General features: G+C 41.9%; 1 protein-coding gene across 1 annotated transcript in view; it reads left to right on the top strand.

Annotated features, from left to right (window-relative positions):
- slc27a6 (solute carrier family 27 member 6) overlaps positions 1-22,368 on the top strand; it is a 63,136-nt gene that overhangs the window by 10,079 nt on the left and 30,689 nt on the right. The window contains exons 2-5 of the mRNA XM_023960484.1: positions 5,724-5,933; positions 6,147-6,305; positions 8,022-8,146; positions 11,494-11,688. Coding sequence (XP_023816252.1) covers positions 5,724-5,933; positions 6,147-6,305; positions 8,022-8,146; positions 11,494-11,688 — 689 coding nt within the window. The remainder of the gene's footprint in view (positions 1-5,723; positions 5,934-6,146; positions 6,306-8,021; positions 8,147-11,493; positions 11,689-22,368) is intronic.

Raw genomic sequence — 22,368 nt, 5'->3', positions numbered from 1 at the left:
ACCACCAAACCTTGGAACATATGCGGCACCCATAAACCACGGAAATGTAAACTGTGCCATCATGGGACTAGAATCCTCATGGGCTTCTGAAGTCATTTTTACACAGTAGAGCTGATCCTGCCGACAACGCCAAAAATTTGCAGGTGTCACACTGGTGATTGAATCAGCTCAATAAAATACTGTGCAAAAATGACTAAAAACAATTAAAAATGTAAAAATGGATTTAATAAATAGTAATCTAAAAACAGCTTTAAATTGGTAAAAAAATAAAAGACATAAAATTTTGATTAAAAGTCCCAGCTAAAAAAAGAGTCCAGTCCCAAAGCCGCGCCCCCCGAAGTCCACCGTTGGAACCGGCCGTGGAGGGGAAAAAAACCAGCGTCTGTGCGGCTGAAACAAACACACAAAAAAACGGAAAACTTCAGGGTGTTACACCAACATCAGCCACACGCATCCAGGCAGGTCGGGAGAGCAGACTTTCCTTTATGCACCGATTGTCAGGCCTTCAGGTCCCACACGCAACTTCTCGGTCAGCCTCGGCGTTCCTCCACACGGTCGACACCCCCGTCGCATACGGCTCCCGCTACGTCTTCAATGTCGGCGTCGACCTGGCGATCAGCCTGTCCGCCTTCCTTTGGCTCTCACCCAGAGCTTCATTCCTTGCGGCACGCTTCAGCTGCGCTGCGCTGCGTGCGTCTGCCTCAGGTGCTTCAACCACCGGCAACCGCTCAGAGTTCCATTTAGGCAGTGATGAGGAGTTCTGCCCAATGAGGTCCAGGTGTGTGCAATCAGGTCCATGATCCAATAAAATTAAACCGCATGCAAAAAGTTAAAAAAAACTAAACAAAACAGCACAACACACAAAACCACCTAACACCAAAAGAAATACTAAGGATCAGCACAAATATTACACACATTCCGGCCCACCTTTGACAACTTAGCGTTATGCTTGTTTTTGTCTTTGCTTTTAATTGTGGTGGGCAACTTTTGAGAACATGTAGCTGTTAGAGGTATATGTGAATCATACCCCCCCCCCCCCCCCACACACACACAGTCTCAGTTATGATTATTGCCCCTCACAAGCTCCCAAAATCAGAGCAACTGCATACTTGAAGATCTCAGGTATTCTAAATTCTGTTCAAGCTAAGGAGCTTGATTTTCTTGGTGATCTTCACTTAAATGTAAACGTCTTGACAGCTACTGCAAAAAAATGTGGTTCAGATCAGTTCCTAAAGAATTCCACCAGGTTCAAACACGTAACTGTGGATCTTATAGTCAATAATCAAGCCTGTAAGTTTGGTATTTGTGGAGTAGGGCTGGGCGATATGGCCTAAAAATAAAATCTCTGATTTTATTTTTTTTAATTCGATTTACGATTTTTTTCCCGATTTTTTTTCTCCCCACCCTACTTAAGGAAAGCAATAAGTACAAACGGCAGACAAGTTAAGCAAATGTTGCTTTTATTTAATCAAACCCAAGACAAATGTAATGCCATTTTCTGGTATGAATAATAAATAAATGAACACGCTCTTGGAATCAAAGTTAAGTATAAGATTTTTCTTCTAACTCCCTTTTTGGACTTGTGTTTAAATAATTTTGTCCTGTTTTATATAACTTTTGTCTTGTTTTTGTCTAATTTCGTTATTCTAAACTTGCTTTCACTTATCCAAAATAAAAAGGTTACTTCTTTACTTAAAATCCCAGCTGTGTTTTCAGTCACACTTTGTAGTCTAGAGTCTAGACTAAAAGGAGACAAACATTCACCTTGACAGTAGCACCTTTTTCTAAAGGATTAACAATACAGCTCATATCTGGGTTCTAAGGTTTTAATTAAATTAAGAAACCCCGTCTTCTCCACGGAGAAGATGATGAAGCAGCAGGAGTCATGGTCAACCACCCCTCAGACCAGCTGGTCATTTAGTACAGAGTGAGCCGAATGACAGAACGCCATCCAGACGTGGCGGATGAATACCAAAACATTAACAAAACATCTAGAATTACTGTCAAACATTTTATAGAACGTTCATAAAAAACGGTATTTTCTAATTAAAAGCATGAATCCACTTTGTAAAAACTTTACTATCTGCGTCTTTGTCACTGAAACAAGCCCCCCCCCCCCCCCCCCATGAGAGCACTGGGTCTTTACTGTCAATAGGGTTGTGCCGATGGACGATATCATCGTCCATCGTGATGGGTGACTGACATCCCGATGGAGAGACCACCATCGTGATGCCACGCCCCCGCCACGACACCATAAGCCGCGGTTACATGTACAAAATATCTTGATGGGATCAATGGTCGGATTAGAATCCAACCGTGTAGATGGGCCCAGAAATATGTTTTCAGAATATAAAAACGTTCACTAAGGTCACACTTTCCGTCGGAATAAATCATTCGCACATGCGCAGTAGGGTTTGAAAACGGAAGGATATAAATTCCGCTGAGCGGCAATTTTTTTTTTCAAACTTTATTGAATGTAACAATTCAATACAAAACAATGTTAAACAGCTCCGAGCGGCTATATACATTGACATGTCAGCTCGGTAAAATACGAGACGATCTTCTAAACGTGCCTTTAATAATGTTACGGTTATTATGAAACACCTGTTCGCTCATCATTTGAATTTTAATCCGTGTGGTCAGTGCTTTTTCTGAACGAAGCCAGGATTAGCAGTATGCTAACACGGGCTAACAACATTAGCTTTGGGTGGTGCTGCTTGCTGGCTGCACGTAAACATGTAAGAATAACATCAGCCTTTATTTAGTCGGGACACGACTGGAAACACAAATCCGCGTGATTGTTTGAATGTTTTCTAAGGACTGAGCGACATTTCTGCTTTGAAGCTCAAACCGCTGTGTGTGCTGACGATCCGAGCTGTGCTCAGACACACACTTTTAGACCCGGTTCTGAGTTCGGTTGCATGTACCCCTAGAGCTGCGGGACGGATCGCAGTCTTAAATCTCACACACATACCGCTCATGTACCCCCCCCCCCCTCCCATCAAACACAAAGCTGTAAGTCCGCACTCCGCCGGTCCACTTCACTAGTGAAGTGCAGGAGCGGACTACTTCTTTTCTATTTTGTTTGTTACTTTTTTTGTTAAAGTCACTTCCGTCAGTTTATACTGGATCATCGCGGATTAGTCATTAGTTGGGAAATAACATGAAAAAAGCAAAAAAACGAATAGCAGTTATATAAGAACGAAAAATGTAAAAATACCCCCCGTCCATCCCGATGGTTGACAGCAAACATCGTCAACGGCCAATTTAAGGGACATCGCCCAACCCTAACTGTCAATGACATAATGAGAAGAATCGGAACCATTTCAGGCTGTTTTTGTTATGATTTGATATAAAAATATTCACCTGGATGCACAACTCAGAAAAAAGTTGTTTTTTTTACGCCTGCCCCCCCCAGTAAACCTGTCCCTGTCTTCTCAGCAGGTTTGATCTTAAGTTTATGGTTCGATGAAAAGAAAGACGTCTTCAAACCTTTTATCAATAATTTTTATGTAATTTCATTTCGTAAATTTTAATTCATTCATTTTAAATTCTCTTCAGGTGGTTCAGAATAGGTGGTGAACGGTGGTGCAGTGGTTAGCGCTCTTGCCTCAGAGCAAGAAGGCCCCGGTTCAAGTCCCAGATGGGGGACCTGAACCAGAACACCAATGGGGGGCCTTTCTGTGTGGAGTTTGCATGTTCTCCCTGTGTATGCGTGGGTTCTCCATCCCTCCATCCAAAAACATGCTTCATAGGTCAATTGGTTAATCTAAATTGTCTCTAGGTGTGAATGTGAATGGGTGTGTGATTGTGGCCCTGCGACTGGCGACCTGTCCATGATGTCCAGTGCCTTTGCCCACAAGTGGCCGGGATAGGCTCCAGCAGCCCTGTGACTCCGAAAGGGAAAAACGGTAGAAACTGAAAAAAAAAAGTCCATCACAGGTTCGCACCTACGGACACTTTAGAGTAAAGTGGTGACTCTAAAGCAGGGCTGCTCATTCCTGGTCCTCGAGATCTACCACCATGACTGTTTTCCAGATCTCCAAGTCCTGCTAGCTGCTGATCAGCTCAATCAGATGTCTCCAGATTCTGATTGAATGAACACACCTGGTCCAGGTAATCAGCAGCAGGCAGTGCAGCGAGAACTTGAAAACAGGCAGGGTGGTAAATCTCCAGGACCAGGAATGAGCAGCCCTGCTTTAGAGTCACCACTTTACCAATGAAGTAAGCCTGCACAATAATCAAAAATGTATCGTTATCGCGATGTGATACGCGATATCACAAAAGACGTCAAAAATCACAATAAATGGTTAGCTTAAATGTGCTAAAACAATCTTATGGCAACTTGAAGTATTTAACAAATCAAAGAAATTCCTTTATGCATTTGACCAATCGGATGGACTCCTTCACGTTGTTGACCAATCAGATGGAGCCCATTTATGTTAGATCAGGGGTTCTCAAAGTTTTTGTAGTGGAGGGCCAAATTAGGAACTAGACATTGGACTGGAGGCCAATTTTGGTGGGAAATAAAAGGATAAACAGAAAAAGTTGTTTTTAATAACTTTAATGACCAAGTGTCATTAGTACAGTTAACCAGGCCCTCCAGATGTTTTCCTAGTTGCGTTTGGAGGTTGCTGCCCAGATCTTCTACTCGTCTTCTTTAGCTCTGGACAAACAATGTCAGCTACTTTCAGCATACATTCTTTTTACAAACTCCCCGTCACTGAAGGGCTTGCTACCGTGGGAATTTCCAAAGCCACAACGTAGCTAGCTTCTGTCACGGCTTCACTGGATTTAGCCATTTTTGTAAACATCTGCTGTGCAGCACAGCCTCGTTGTAGTTGTTGGAGCGTATTGTTGCGCTCCTCGATTTATATTGAATTCTTTGAGCATTGCATTCACCTGCTTGCAAATCAGGCACATGACTTTATCCATGAGGTACGACAAAGTAAGAGTTTGTCCATTTAGCTTGAAAGCGCCTTTTCTTCTCGCCAACACAACGTTTTTCCTCAAAGGAACCTGCTCTGGCTCTCTTTTATTGAGGGCCACAAAAAATCTTCCCGCAGGCCGCCATTGGCCAGACAAGACCCAAGGTGTAGATCTACCACACCAGACTAGACCCAAGGTGTAGGCTGTGCAAAGAGGCGCCTGAAACAATCCAGCACATAACTGCAGGGTGTAAGATGCTGGCAGGGAAAGCATACATGGAGCGCCACAATCAAGTGGCTGGAATAATATACAGGAACATGTGTGCAGAATATGAACTGGAAACCCCAAGGTCAGAATGGGAAACACCTCCGTAGGCGGTAGAGCATGAGAGGGCAAAGATCCTGTGGGACTTCCAGATCCAGACTGATAGGGTGGTAATGGAGAACCAACCAGACATTGTAGTGGGGGATAAAGAACAGAGGAAAGCCGTTGTGGTGGATGTGGCAGTGCCAAGAGATGGGAACATCAGGAAGAAGGAACATGAGAAAGTGGAGAAATACCAGGGACTCAGAGAAGAACTGGAGAAAGCCTGGAAAGTGAAGGTGACAGTGGTGCCTGTGGTAATTGGAGCACTGGGGGCATTAACCCCCAAGCTGGAGGAGTGGCTACAACAGATACCTGGAAAGACCACAGGCCTTTCAGTCCAAAAACACACAAAAACTATTATTTCTACTATTTCAATTTTTTAGAAATAGAAAGTGGTTTTACCTCCTGAAATCTTATTAAATTTCCAGATTTATTGGAGTGTCTGGAAAGCATACTGCTTGATCTGCAACAGAGGAACATCCAGGTGTGGACCATGAAGAGCCATGTGAGGTATCCACATGTGTGCTCTTTGCTGGAGCAGCTTGATGTTGGGTCGGACAAGCTAGTACCTGCAGAGCTGCGAGCAACCACCTCCATCACAGCTCCAGCGATGTACATCTTTACCTCCGGAACAACAGGCCAGTGAACTTATTGTTTTTTTATTAAGTTAAAGCACAACAATGTCTATTGTTGTGGTAGAACAATTCAGCTGGCGTTGGTGCAGTGGTAAGCCGGTAGTGGGCTTGCAATGTATTACATTGTTGAAAAAAATATATATAATAAAAATGGTCAATAATCAAAATGTATGTGATGTTTTAAGTAGAAATTCACTCCTCACAATGGTTTTTCAGGGCTCCCTAAAGCGGCGGTGATCACTCACCTGCAGAGCCTGAAGGCAGCATCGGGATTTTCAGCATTTGGAGCGACTGAATCCGATGTGATTTACACGTCTCTCCCTCTTTACCACAGCGCAGCATCATTGGTGGGAATAGGAGGAACCATTGAGCTTGGTAGGTTTGGGTGATGCTTTTATCATCTGACTTGATCCTGTGACCCAGGGGTCACCGACCTAGCACCGACATAGCACAAGCTCCCTGATGTGCCCCGTCCAGCGTGCACATCAGCTCAGGTGCCAGAGAAGTGAAGATGGCACTTTGCTGCATTCCCCGCACGTATTTTAAGTGCGCCCGAGGTTGGATTTGGTTGTTGGCTGGACGTATTTCAAAAGAAACTTAAAGTTCAAGTCCCATTAAACATGTTCTCTTTGTGTGTTCTCTCTGACCGAGTTTGAAGGCTTACTGTATCGCTTTAACCAGAGAGGGTAAAAATTAAAACTAGGATAAAATCAGGGGATATTTTTTTTGTAATTGCCTCCATGAAAATAAGAAAAACATCCAAAAGTTCTGGAGGTCCGAGCTGCCTGGCTCCCCATCCCTCAGTGGGTCTCTGTCTCGCTACCAGCTCGCCTCCCATGAGCCGCCGCAGTGATCGGGATCGCTTCATCGGCCCTGCGACAGACGGTCCAGGTGTACCCGCCTCTGAACCATATCACGCCGCGCCGCTGAAAACCCGCTGCAGCCAGACCTTTCATACATCTCTCAAATCGCACCGCAGGATCTGAGATCGCGTCTGTACCTTTGACTTAACATTGAAACTAGCGCCCTTGTCGTACGAACGGCGTTCGGTGTGAATGCAGCTCAACCATCACCCATAATCCTTAACCTAACCCTTCCTCTAGGTCTGTGTGGCCAAGAAAAACGTTCTGCGCTGGAAATATTTGGAAATGTCCCTGAGTATAATAGCATTCTTTCTGGTGTTTCATTTTATTTGCTTTGGAAGGTAATTAAACAACCTGCATGTTAGCATCACATCCGTTATGAGCCACATCCGTGCTGCTCGCTGCTGCAATGTGGCCTAAATTCTAATGTCATTTTCATGTTCTTATCAGAGTTCGTTTTGGTGTGTAATTTAATGAAACAGCAGGGTCTGATTCACACATTCATTTTGTCGTTCTGTTCAAAAAGTGTTGAATTGAAAAATAACAACCCTCCTCCAGTCTCAGCAATGTCATATTAACAAAATTAGGCAAAAAATACAAATAAAAACTCAAAGGCTGATCATATAAATGCCTTATTCTTACCGTTGATGCAGTTTTTTTCCCAATGTAGATCAAATCATCATGACCATAAACACAGGCTGTGAGATTGTAGAAGAATTCACAACAACTGACAAAAGTATGTTTTTTCCTCGCTATGACGCAATGACCCTTTTTAGAGCTTTACCGTTTTTAACTAGGACAAGTTTGCATGCTTTTTCACAGCACGTTGTTCTCTGCATCCTGATTAGATGTCAGTCAAACGCCTCCGTGTCGTTTCTCCTCTCCTTCGTTCAGCTCGCCAAATTCACAACTAATTTTTGTTTGCTAGACTCTGAAGTCCTGGAGACAACAAGAGAGAAACAAGAGAAACGTGTGAAAATGTGCAAGTCTGTCTGAGAAAAAGTGTGTTACTGTGTCTAATTACTGTAAAAAACAAGAAAGAGGACTTCTTTGAACCTGTTTAAAGGGACAAGAACTAATACAACTTTTTTTCATCTGTCATGGGCTGAGTTACCTGAACAAGAAATAAAGTCTAGTCTATATTTTTGAATTAGAAACACATTTGTTGTAAACACATTTATAGGCATTTTCAGTTGATTCTGTAATAAACATTTCTGTTTCATCACAGGTGCAACTTGTGTCTTAAAGAAAAAGTTCTCAGCATCCCAGTTTTGGCCTGACTGCAGAAATCACGGAGTGACAATTTTCCAGTATATTGGTGAACTTTGCAGATATCTCTGCAACCAACCTAAGGTATTCTTTTAACACTTACATTTAAACCGAAATGGAGGGTTTATTTCAGATCAAAAGTTTTGGAAAATATCAATATTTTCATTTTCATTTTTTGAAAAAAATTGAGGGATAAAATCCTCAAAAATCAAGTGGGTCAGTTTTTATACTATATAATGTTTCTGAAATGTTCTTTTGTTTTTGTATTATTTCTTTTATGTTGGCAGTATGAGAAGATGTTATTTCATGTCATGTTTAGAATTCCGGCTTCAAAAATAATGACCAAATGTTGGAAGTTGATGGGAGACACAGCCAGTGAATCAGGGTTAGACCTGTGGCCAACTTTTCATTCACGGCTCTTCCTCCGTCATTGAGCTGCTTTGTTCACGGCATTTTCACAGACAAGCAGTGGCTTTGTACTGGTCATCACGGTGGTCACATAGGCACAGTGTGCTGGTCAGGCTGATTGGGGAGGTTCGAGGTCCTCTTTGTTTGTGTTTTGTCATTTGGCTTTGAGGGTAGAACAGCCTGTCCCCAGGAAAACAAAAGCTCTGAGCAGAACAGAACTTTAATCAGTCACTGAACAGAGAAACAGGAATCTTCATTACTGCTCACCTGCAGTCGTTCTGAGAGCGGGAACATCATTTTTAGAAGTTCTTTAACACATTTTAGTCAGCCACTAAACAAATGTCTCAGTCATCTCAGTAGGGATGGGTACCGAGCCCCAGTATTGAACGAGCCCCGGGGCCACATTCTTCAAGACCGCAGTATCGTCAAGATCTGACCTCAACGGTTCTGCTATCGGTACTGGAGAGGTGGCTTTTTTTTGTTCCACAAGATATAAACGTTATCTGCCATATTTAACTCTACAAGTCAGTCAATTTTCAGTTAATTAATGATGATATTAATTTCACTATTCTCGCTGAAGAGGAGAGGTCTGTCTGGCTATTTGTGTGCACAGGGGGCGGGGCTATTGTTCAGACAGCACGCGGCGCGCACAGGAACGCTACCAAAGATATACGATGACGGTCCAAAATGCGGCTCTTTCCTCCCTGAGCTGCTGATCTCTGTGTTTTTGTAAAATAACTGTCATCTTCTCAGATTGTCGTGGAGCCTTTAATGCCCTCAGGTAGAGCGAGAGAGCAGTGTGAACTAACCTGTCACCTTGCTGCTGCTACGATTACCGTATGTTTGCACTGTCTGTGTAGAACACGCTGGAGGGGGGGTTGCACACGGGGGAAAACAACAAACAGGTAGATAGGCGGGGGCGGGGCTTAGACTCACCGCTTATGATTCCAGACAAACCAACAGCTGCTTGCTAATAAAAATAGTTCTTATTGGGTTCACTTGATTTAAAGAAAAATAAATAGAAATGAGTCTGCATCAAAGTGAATTTGTTTCCATCATCTCATTCGTCTGAACTCTGGGTGTTTGACAGACAGAAAAGTCTATTCAAGGTTGTGGAAAATGAAAAAAAGATCAAAGGAAACATCACTCTCAAAAAGAATGGCTCTTTGAGAGGTTCAGGTTGCTGACCCCTGGTCTAGCACATCCATGTGCATTCCAGGTTTGTATTGTAACATTATCATGTATAAAGTAAAATGTTATGTTAAAAAAAACAATGGTGTTACATAATGAAGAAATAAAACACTTTATGTTGTTAATTTGTTATTAATTTATTTATTTTTGTTCTGAAAATGTATCGATAAGAGGATCATTAAAATACTGGATCAATAAGCAGTATTAAAAAGAGTAGTAGCACCATTTAAACCTTGATGATACCCATCCCTACATCTCAGACTGGTTTCTAGAACATGACAATGAGTTCTCTGGACTCAAACGGCTCCACAGTCACCAGAACCCAACAGAGAACCTTTGGGATGTGGTGGAACGGGAGACCAGCATCATGGATGTTCAGCCGACAAATGTGCAGCAACTGATGTTGTCATGTCAACCTGGACCAAAGTCTCTGAGGAATGTTTCCAGAACCTTGTTGGATCTATGCACCAAGGATTAAGGCGGTTCTGAAGACAAAAGGGGGTCCAACCCGGGACCAGCAAGGTGGATCTGATAAAGTGGCCAGTGATGCAATTATTGTAATGGCTAAATTGAATGTGTTACGCCCCCTTTGTGTCTAGGGGCACCGAGGCGGCATAACATAAAAAACTAAAGTTTTGGCTACTGAATTTAAGTGTAACAAAAAGCACCAAACGAATGTCTCCATAAAATATGACAAATTTATTTACAAATAAACAAACAATCCAACAATAACTAAAAGTGAAACTAAAAGGCTTCAGGGTGAACCCAGGCCAAAACAACAAACAAAACCCCAACTGCAACATGTAATCTTACCTGCAAAGAAAGAAAAGGGAAATCAAACCTCCCTAACCTAACAAAACCAGGAGAAAACATGTACTAAACAAAATGGCGGTTCACCCCTACAGCTTCACTTAAACAAAATCATAAACCAAAGGACTAAACAGAGTGGGCACAGACAAAACTACAAACTACAAAGAACTACAAAGTGCAACACAAACTAAAACAAGTGGAGAAGACATAAACAAAATGGAGAACAAAACAAAATGGAGAAGAGGGCCAAGCTGCAGTGGAGGCTTTTGCTGCAAGGCACCCTTCTCACCGACTGGATGTCGGAATGGTGGCTTTAAAGGCTGCCTCCACCAGCTGGTCCAATGGGAGGCCACACCCTTTCCACCACACCTGAAAATAATCAGACAACAGACACAAAGATCCACAAAAAACACAAGTCCCACTCTGATACAGAAATAACACAAAACACAGAACAAACAAACAAAACAAAAGCAAATACGGCCACAGCCCTAACAAATGGAATGTAAAAATATTTTTTTCCATTGAAAAATGAATAAAAAGAATGTGTCAAAATAGCCATTGATGTATGAACATGTACCTGTTTCAGAATTGTAGTATGGTTGGTCAACAAAATAGAAAAGTAGAACAAACTTCTCTGTACGAGGTGACTGCATAGTTTTATCCTAGTCACATGGTTCCTTATTTCCAAGCATTTACGTATTATTGAGAGCCGGTTTAGCTCGTGCTGGTTTGTGCTGCCTTCCGTCCCTGAAACCAGGGTTTGAATCCGGGCTGCTCCCTATCCCCTTCTCTGCTTCTGTGCCAGTCCCAAGCCCGGTTGGATTGAGAGTGTTACATCAGGAAGGGCATCCAGCGGAAAACATTGCCAAGTTAACCATGCGACTCATCCTCGGAGGAGAGGTTGTTTCGCTGTGGCGACCCCTGATGGGAGAAGCCAAAAGAGGAAGATTATCTATTATTGAGACATTTGTATTTGTTTTACAATGAATGTGACATTATCTGAAACTTTATCTCTCTATCAGACAGAAATGGATCAAGTTCATAAAGTCAGAATGGGAGTCGGGAATGGGCTGCGACAAGATGTATGGCGAGAGTTTCTACTTCGCTTTGGAAACATTAAATTGTGTGAAATTTATGGCTCCACTGAGGGAAACCTGTGTTTTATGAACCACATTGGCAAGACTGGAGCTGTGGGACGATCCAATGTCTTCTACAAGGTGAGTATCTGAAAGCCAGTATAATCCAACAAAAGCAGAAGCATGTCATGCCACATGATTCAATGTTCTTCCTGATGCTTTTGTTTTGGCCCCACGGCAAACTCCCTTCTATTTGTGTGTCCAAAGGGGTGTTTATGAACCATGAGCAAATTCAGTGTTGCATGTGGGAGGAGTTACTGCTAACCTTTTTTACAGGCTCTTTGGTACATATTGAAAGGTATGAATGATGTTGTGGGAGTAGCATGGGTTTCTTTTTTTATTCAACCAGCACACCACAATAGTTGATATTATAATAGGGGTGGAACAATTCATCAATAAACAATGAATTGGTTTCCATTCCTACGGTCTGTCTGAGGTGAGTTGTTAATCAAATTGAATCAAACCATTAAAATAACATTTTATAACGAGATAAATCAATAATCGAAATTTGGAAATCCCATCTAGATTGAGGTACAGTAGGTTTATTTGACTATAAGGTAAAACGACCAATCACAGCGGACAACACTCTTGATGACATCAGCAAAAATGGATCAGTCCATCATTCCAGTCCAATGTGTGGAAAGACTTTGAATCAAGCAAAGTCATGTGACCATATAGTGTGCTAGAATGTTCTATGAATGTTCCCTTTGGATTCTTTGGATGTACTTGAAGTTCTGGCTAAGGATGTTCTGGATCCGTTTTAGGTCACTGAATCGGATCATTCAAAATGAACTAATATCAACTATGAATTGTATTGTCAACCACAAATTATGATGTGATTTGAAATGTTGTTAAAACTGAGCCATTCATGTAAAAGAGGACATGCATGTGAATGATGGCTGCTTCAGCTGAACCTTTGTTGCTCTGTGTCGCAGTTTGATGACTTGCAGTACTGTAAAAGTCTTTGGAATATGTGACAAGTCACCAATGATGACCTTCCCCTACACACTGCATTTGTACTCCACCCACTAAGCACAGACTCAACACATTACTACCAAAGTTGAGTTCCTCGTTGGTTGACATGATGCAAATATTTGCCAAAGTTCAGATTTTTCAGCTCTTAAAAGTTTTCACTGCACCACTTGAAATTTGAAATGGGTGGCCAATCACACGGGGCCAGTTGCATGAACTCTTCCGGCAGGTTTACAGGAAACACAGACTGGCTGTTCGGTGTGAACGCGCCGTAAGGCTGGATCAAACTAGAACTCTGAATATTTATAGAAGCTGTTTTTTGAAGTATAAACAAGTCAAATTATTTTATGAATATTTTAACCTGAACATGTATTTATAGGCCCCATATTAGATTTTCTATTTATGTTTACTCTTTACATTTATTTACACACTTCATCTGTGGCTGGAACGCACTAAACATGGGTTCTTGAACGAGCTTTTAGCATACGGTGTTCACGCTGGACTGTTGCTATCCGATACAGTGCATGGACTCACAGTTGAAAAAGGCTTGTGTAAAATGTCAAAGTGGTGATAATCTGGTGAATCTTGTTGGTAGGGTTGACCCTTTTGACCTGCCTCCATCCTTCCATGAACCATTCATTTTTTTTCATTCATTTTCTATTCCGTTTTTCCCTTTCGGGGTCACGGGGCTGCTGGAGCCTATCCCGGCCACTTGTGGGTGAAGGCAGGGGGACACCCTGGACAATTTGCCAGTCTGTTGCAGGGTAGAATGCCCACAATCACACACCCATTCACTCTCACACTCACACCTCGGGTGGATTTAAATTGACCAATTAACGTATGCAGCATGTTTTTGGACGGTGGGAGGAAGCCGGAGACCCCGGAGAGAACCCACGCATCCACGGGGAGAACATGCTAACTCCACACAGAAAGGTCCCCCATTGATGTTGTGTTTCAGGCCCCCAGCCGGGACTTGAACCGGGGCCTTCTTGCTGTGAGGCAAGAGCGCTAACCACCATGAACCATCTCCTGGTCAATAACTATTGCTTGGATCTCATCAGAAATTCTTGTTTTTTGTCTGGGTCCAGGTATTGGTGTGGGTTTAGGTCTTGGCACAGGTATGGTTTTTGGTGGCAGTCTGGGTCATGGTACGGTTCTTGGTGCGGGTCTCGGTCTAACTTCACTTGGTCTTTTATCCATCTTTGAAATGCTGCTCAGTTGTTCCAGAACTGCCCTCACATTTGCTGGAGTTGAATGGGCATCAGCTTTGACCGGTTGTGTTTTATTAGTGGAGGCAGCGTCGGAGTTTTGTTCTTTGTGTTAACTTTTTGCATCTTGTGAATACCAGGTGTGTTTTTAAAGTTGCGGAGTGTGTTCTGCAAAGTAGACTCAGAGTTTTTAAAATGGCCCTTAAGGTTCAGATCAGAGAGTGTTTTGGGAACAAGACTGGACTGGTCCAGAGAACTGTGATGGCAGCTGTTTGAACTACTTATCCTTATAAAAGGCCCTTTTCACACCCTTAAAAGCTGAATTAGTCTAATGAATCCATTCTTGTCTAAGAGGAAAACTGGTTGGTTTGATGACTCAGTTCTTTACGTTTGGAAAGGAACCTTTTTTTCTTAAGAAAAGGTAAACCCAGCTTTGGTAAAATCCAGCAGTTTACAGGTTAAATTGACATTCAAAGGGTTTATATGGACTAGCCTGATGTAACATCAGCAACTGGAGTTACTTTTACCCCTCATCTGTTTAACTGGGACTGTTACTTTTTTGTTCCTGTGTTGTTACGTAGCAGTGTAATTGTCAGCAGAAAGTTTTTTTGCTTTTTTTGTTCCTGATAAATGAGCCGTGAAGTTATAGAAGATGTTTTTCTCCATCATTTGGCCCCTTCATGTTAACTGCTGGTAAAAAAAACTCAACGGGCTCTGGGCCCAGCGGGCATCTCAGCGTCTGTCTCTTTTATCAAAGTAAATCTTTTTCTGTTGATAAAGGTCGTTTTTGTTTCTTGATGATGCTTCACAGCCTATTGACACAGTTTTTTTTGTAAAGTTGTACATATTTAGCATACTTCTATTTTTGTTCTGCTAGACATGCAGAAGACGCCTGCACATTTAGCTTCTGGAGTTTTTGGTATTAGCATTATGCAGTGTTTTTGAGTACATTTGCAAAATCTTTAGAAAATCTTTACAACAGATAATGTGAACAAAAATCTGTTTACTCTAAATGTTAAACCTGTCTGCAGAATGCTTTTACAAGTATGGAGGTGAACACAATGGTGGGTTTTCTTCTGATGTTTTTGTATTCTTTAGTAACTTTGTCAAACGAGCTACTTTGATAACACTGATCAGCCGTTAACTCTTCTTAAGGCCCATGGAAGCAGTAATCCTAGCGCCGCTTATGTTGTTAGACTTAATCTTATTAAATCAATAACAAAAAAGGTGACAAAAAATCCTGTTGTTCATAAAGAAATCATGGATACCTTAAAAATAATTAAACGTAAGAATAGTAGTAGAGGCGTGGGTAGAGGCGTATCAGGATGGGTCTCCAGGTGTATAGTAATATACAAATGTATATTACTATACATATAACATACATTTGAACCTTACCGTAACGATAAACAACCAGTAAACTTGTTGCTCTATGCTGCTTCATGGTCTTATCCTCCCTACCCTCCTATTATCACCCCCTACCCCCTCTCTCTCTAACATCCCTCCCTTTTCTTCCCTTCTTTCCTTTTCCGTCCGGTCCAACACCCAAGATTTTCAAACATGGTTGAAATGAATAAAGTTTGGCCTCAATTACAAAAGGGGTTTATTCAGACATACCTCTGGTTTGTCTGAAGATTAATAACCCCTATTGTTAAAGTAAAATATGTACAACATAAGAGGCCCTCAGCTCTCATCTGCCTGCCCAGCTGTTGGACAGGACAAGTTAAAAAAAAAAAAAAAAAAAAGAATAGTAGTGAAGAATAAATGCATGTGGTGTATCTGACTTCATCTGTTGACATGAACAGCAGGGATGAGCCTCAGCCCCACTCATGCTAGCCTCCACTACAAAAAACTACCTTTCGTTTGGTTGTTCTCAGAAAGCATCACTTGAGTTAAACAATTTCAAGACAAGTCAGTGGTAAAACAATCATTTCAGAAGACATTCAGTTTGATGAACCAGCCGGATAAAGCTATGACACGACATTCTCACATGGTGTTCAGAACAAAGAACACCTGTTAATATGAACCTGTCATGGATCACTTATCAACAGACATTTCAAGCATTCTTTCAATCGAGATCATTAAATTGACAGTTTTTGTCCTTTTTGAAAGGTGTAAAAGTATTTGGTCTTGTCTCTTTCTTCATATTTCAGGTTTAACTTTCTAACAGCCAGATAAACAGAAGCGGTAACGGATGGGTAACCTCCTTGGCTTCTAACAAAAACAACTATGGCTTTTAGGGTCAATGAGCAAATACTACTCTATCTACTGTAGAAAATATATGAATGATTACCATATTGTCACTGGTCACCAGCAGGAACCATCTCCAGAGTTCTAGCCACACTTCCAGGATGCTGCACACCTGACTCTCATTTACTCAATCAACCACAGTATACTTGAGGACTGAGCTGAGCTCAGTGCAAAGCATTGTTTGTGTCACTCTGCCTGACCCTGACCCTGACCATGTCTGCATGCCCCAACTTTTTCCTGGATCTCGACCATCCCATCTCTCTGATGCTTTTATGCCCGTTATCGATTCCTGCCGGCCTGACTCTGATTTATCTTTGTGGACTTTTAGCTGAGCTGCTAAACCTGCTGCATTTGGATCCAGCCGTCTGCCTGTTCTAGTGACACATATGATAAATAGAATTATACTTTGACAGATTTTTTATACAGCAAGAAGAAAATAAAATAAAAACGAGTGCATTAAGACAAGTTTCTATAGCTCTCACATTCTTCAAACATAAAAACAAAGCCGTTGACCTTTCTGGCTCCCAAATTTACTGGAAGACTAAAAGTTTAAAAGTTTCTGTGATATTATAAAATGTTGTTGTTCACCTGTCAGCAAATTCCTTCAGGACTCGGCACAGCCAATCAGCTTCCACTGATCCACACAGGTGGTTTGGCAGAGACTTTTACACCTGGAGACCCATCCTGACACAGCCCTGTATTTTATCAGGGCTTGGGTCCGGCACAAGGATAATAATAATAATAATAATTGATACTGTATTTATCCCTCAATGGGGAAATTCTTCTCTGCATTTGACCCATCCCCTGGGGGAGCGGTGAGCTGCAGCCAAACCGCGCTCTGGAGAAAGCAGCGTTAAGGGTCTCGCCCAATTAACATCTCTGGGTGATGTTAATTGCTTCCCGTTGATATGGTAATTGCCCCCCAGTACCATTGTTCATTCCCCTCCGGGAATCGAACCCTGCGTGGTAGCCTTTTACCTTACCAACCGAGCTACCCAGCCTCTAAAACATTATATAAATTCTTTGAGTCCGAGATTTTAAACATAGTTAACTGCTCTCTTCAGACGGGGGTCTTCCCCTCTGCCTGTAAGACGGCGGTGGTGAGGCCCCTTCTGAAGAAGAGTAACTTGGACCCAAAGATCATGGACAATTACAGACCTGTATCCAACTTACCATTTTTAGGAAAAAATTTTGAAAAACTTGTTTTTATTCAATTACATGATTTTTTAAATGAACATAATGTTCTTGAAAAGTGTCAGTCTAGTTTTAGGACAAATCACAGTACTGAGACGGCCCTTTTAAAAATTTTAAATGATCTCAGAAATACTTATGACTCGCAGAAACTTTCTGTTCTGGTGCTGCTAGATCTTAGTGCCGCCTTTGATACGGTAGATCACCAGATTTTACTTGACAGACTAAGGAGTGGGGTCGGACTCTCAGGAACTGCTCTTAACTGGTTTCACTCCTATCTCACAGATCGCCATTTTTTTGTAAGTATGGATACTCGGTCCTCAGGAGTCCATGAAATAAGATGCGGGGTTCCCCAGGGTTCAATCTTGGGTCCAATACTTTTTAACTTGTATATGTTGCCTCTTGGGGATGTCATCAGGAGACACGGCGTTGACTTTCACAGCTATGCTGATGACACACAGCTTTACATCGCCGTGTCTCCTGATGACCTTGAACCTGTCAACACTCTTTTAAACTGCATTTTAGATATAAAGCTGTGGATGGCAGAAAACTTCTTACAGCTTAACCAGGAAAAAAATGAAGTTTTGATCATTGGTCCTGAAGACAAGAGAGAGATGATTTTACCCAAACTTAGGAATTTTAAATCTTCTCAATGTGTGAGAAACCTGGGCGTTCTTTTTGACTCTGAGCTGAATTTTATTCCCCACATCAGAAACGTTGTGAAAACAGGATTTTACCATGCAGGGCTCGACATAGCCATTTGTCCGCTGGCCCGGTCCTGTTTTTCGAGCAGTACGGACCACAAGACTTTATTTTTTACTTGTCCGCTCGGGCCACTAAAATATCTAACAATTAATACATTTTTCACCTTTTACAATAAAGTATATTTTGCGAAAACGTGTAGATTTACCTCGTCTTCATAATTTACTTTTTCTGCTATGGGAAACCTTTGATCACTCTTCTCCTCCTCTCCCGCCTGCGCCCGCGGCTGTCACTGCCGAGCACCACGCGGCACGCGCTCACTCAATTTTTTTTTCAAACTTTATTGAATGTAACAATTCAATACTAAAGAATGTTAAACAGCAACAACGAAGGAACAAGCCAGTGGGTTATTATTACATTTTAGGCAGATATATTTAAACTGACACTCATATCAGCGCGCCCCCTGGTGGTTTTTCACCGCGATGATCATAAATCCAACACCGTCACTGAAGAGAGACTGAAGCATGTCAGAGATGTGGAAGACATGGCAGGAATAGATAGGAATATGTTAGTAGTTATTAATTATTAGTATGGACAGCAAGATATTTAATGAATGCATTGAAGATGAAACTGTATGCACTAAGCTTTAAGCTGAACGTCAAAGAATCAAAGGCAACTTAAAATACCTGAATCTCAGACTCAAATGGAGTATAAGGTCAAACTACTTAATTTTGTTTTTCTTTACAACACTGTAAGCAGTAAGTATTTCTAGTTAGCTGAATGATCTCAGTAATTTAATTGTATTTAATTTTTCAATTATTTAATTTAATTAGGTAACTAAAGTAACTAAAAAGTAAATGTAACTTTGCAACAGTAACAAAAAGCAGAACCTTAAGGCAGTCAGGGCAAAAAAGTCAATAAAACTTCTTAACTATTGATTAGGAACAAATGTGAAATAGCAGTGATTAGAAGCAGCATGAAAACTTCTTAACTAGTGTTTCCTACTATAATGCAGCGCTCTCTTCAAAACATCTGAAACAGACTAGAGCAGATTTAAGTTTGATATGCTCTATTTTCAGTCATTGAAAAGTGTATAAATAAGTGCTAGATGTCACCAGAATGCACCAAATTGCACCATATTAAAATTTTCCGGGGGGGCATGCCCCCGGACCCCCCTAAAGTTGCAAGCACCTGCGGAGCGGCGGGTCTCGCTGTGCGAGGTGTCGGGCCAGTGACTTTCAAAAACTACTGGCCCTGTGGGCCAGTGCAAATTTCTGGGCTATGTCAACCCCTGCCATCTTAAGAACATTGCCAGAGTCGCCCGTTCCTCTCTCTTGCCAGCACAGAGGTGCTGATGCATGCTTTTAATTTTAGTCGTTTAGATTATTGTAATGCCCTGCTCTCTGGTTTACCGAAGAAGTCGATCTCAAATCTGCAGCTATTGCAGAACTCTGCGGCACGAGTTCTGACGAGGACCAGAGGGCGGGAACACATTACACCTATTTTAAAGTCGCTGCATTGGCTCCCTGTGCGTTTCAGGATTGATTTTAAAGTTCTTTTAATGATTTATAAATGTTTTTATGGTCTTGGGCCTTCTTATTTAAATGATGTTATTTTAAAATACGAATCCTCGCGGACCCTGAGGTCCTCTGGCACTGGCCTCTTAGTTGTCCCTAAGGTGAGGACCAGGACACATGGTGAGGCTTCGTTCTGCCATTACGGCCCTCGCCTGTGGAACGGCCTGCCAGAGAGCCTCAGGGCATCAGAGACTGTAGAGTTTTTTAAGAAGAGGCTCAAGACCCACCTTTTTAGTCTGGCTTTTACATGACTTTGAACATTTCCTGTCTTTTTATTTTTTATCTATCTATTTATTAATTTATTTATTTATTTACGTATTTATTCATTTATTTATTTATTTGTAAGGACTATTATTATCTCTGTTTTTAATATACTATTCTTTTTATTGTTATTTTACCAATGATATGTAGGTTATGTTTTAATCAGTTTACGTATTTTATTTTTGAATTACTAAAATTGTTAAATCTTATTTTATTTTTTATTTTTTTAATCTTTTTTTCTATTTTTATTGTTGTTATTTTATGATAATTTTTATTCTGATGTTTTTAACTCCAGTGTTTCCTCTTGGGGATCCACTTTTCTGGGGCACCACCGGCTTGACCTGTAGGGGGTGCTGTTGCTGCAGTGCCCGTTCTCGTTGGGCGGGCTGGGGTCCTGCTCTGTGGTCTAATAGCCATGGAGTGGGCCCTGGGCTGCTCTGTGCTGGGCGGGCGCTGTGGTACTGACCCCTGTGGTCGGGCTGGGCCTTGGAATAAATGGATCCCCATCATATTGTTTCCTCGCAGCAGAACCAAGCCAGACCTTCTTTAAGCTGCAGTTCTTTGGTTCTGTTCAGGGTTCTACGGGGGGAACTGGGTAGGTGGGGTGTGGGTGGGTGGGTTGGGGGGTTGGGGGGTGAGGGAGGGGTCCCATCTTTCTGTGATTGTCCTTTGTTTGCTGTTTTTAACAATCTTCAGTTTTTATGACTGTTTTATCTGCTTATATGTGAAGCGCTTTGTGTTTTTAACTGAAATGAAAGGCGCTATATAAATAAAGTTTGAGTTGAGTTGAGTTAAGGATAAGCCCAGACTTGGCTCCCCTTGTGGCTACATAAATAGGCATTAGCACAAAGGGTCTCACCCAAAGACCCACACTGGATGAAGCTCATCACCCCCCTTGGAATCAAACCCTGTTTTTCCATATACCAGTCCTACACGCAGCATTGACTGTATACAGAGAACTGGACTGAGTTAAAGTTAAAAGTCCCACTATCTGTCACACACCTAGGTGTGTGAAATTTGTTCTCCACGTTTGACCCATCCCATCCCCTGGGGGAGCGGTGAGCTGCAGACACAGCCACGCCGCGCTTTGGTGGCTTAACCCTCCAATCCAAGCGTGTCAAGTGTCAAGCAGGGAAGCATTGGGTCCCATTTTTAAAGTCTTTGGTATGACTTGGCCTGGACGACCTTCCAGTTACAGGGCGGACACTCTAACCACAAGGCCACTGAGCTGAGTGGCCCCTTCTCCCAGGCGCTCCAAACAGGAAGTGGTTTCAAGTAGCCAGAATCCCCCAGACATCTATATAGAAATAACAGCTGTTCCTCAGTCATTCTATTGGTCATAAAAACAGTTCTGGCTCTGATACCTTTTTTAAAATCTTCTTGATGATCCTCTTTTTTTTCTTTATCACAAGTTTATTCACGTTATAAACTGGCCAACCAGATGCCTCAATAAAAGCATGTGGTGCCTGCGGGCCCCCACCTCAAAGATTTGATTGATAGATTCTCCTAAGTCTGCTTCCTGTGGAACGGGTGTAGCCTTCTAACAAGCTCCCTCCTGATTGGTGAGAGTGATTGTCATAGAAACGTTGACTCAGACTCGATAAGTCCAATCACATCATTCTGGCTCCTAATGTTGGCGTCCATATCTCGGAAAACGGCCACTAAATTGTCTTCATTTCACTGGAGCCTGAGGTATTTTCTATGGGTGACGTTACACTTGCTCAGTCCAGCTCTGTCATACAGTCAATGACGCGCAACCAGCTGAGCCATTGAGCCGCTTTGTGATTTTATGTAAAATGCTGTCTAAATGAAGAGGAAAGTCATAAAAGGATATTTGAAGAAACGTAGTTCCAGTGGGTAAAGATTAGATTTATGGTACAAGTGATGATGAGGAAGAATCGACAGAGCTTTAGTACAATCAAGGATCTGATGCTTTTTTGGGGTCTGGCAGGAGTCAGAAATGTCTGTCTAGTTATGTGCAATCATTGAGAAAACGCTTTTGCCTTCAGCTGCATGAAGAAGCCCTTTGTGTTTTACAATTTTGCAATGCACACTATTGCTTTGGACTTCCACACCATATTATGTGGGCATCATGTGAGCTTTGTCATACTAATCAGATTAGGTCTGTTTAGCATGAAAACTCAGGACATAACGTGACATGTTACCCAGATCTGCACCTCAACCATGGAGCTGCGGGTGATGTGGATAAATCTACCATTTCTAGAGATATCTTGAAACAGTTCACAGCTGTGTAGGAGCTATCATGTAGTGGTCTGTGGAATTCCAGAGACCCTAAAAGCCTCCAGGGCAGCAAAGGCTGTCTGCACATAAAATAGTGCTACCTTAATGACTTGTGAAAAGTAATCCACCAGATATCCTTTTCTCTCAGAATGAAAGCTCTGTTCCTACTTCTGAAAGGAATATCTTTGGTTTTTGTTTGTCTTCTTTCAGCCTCTGAAGCACCAAATGAACACTTGAACCCCACCCAGCAGAGCTTCTGTTTGGCTAAATCCAATGCCTTTTTGACCCGCTTGTTCAGATGTGTTAGATCAACACAGTCACAGAGTCAATGACACAAGAATGTGGTTTCAAGAATAATAATA

This window comes from Oryzias latipes, chromosome 12, assembly GCF_002234675.1.
Source record: "Oryzias latipes chromosome 12, ASM223467v1".
Taxonomy (NCBI): domain Eukaryota; kingdom Metazoa; phylum Chordata; class Actinopteri; order Beloniformes; family Adrianichthyidae; genus Oryzias; species Oryzias latipes.
Note: the sequence above shows the minus strand (reverse complement) of the source record. Positions and strands in the feature narration are given on the sequence as shown.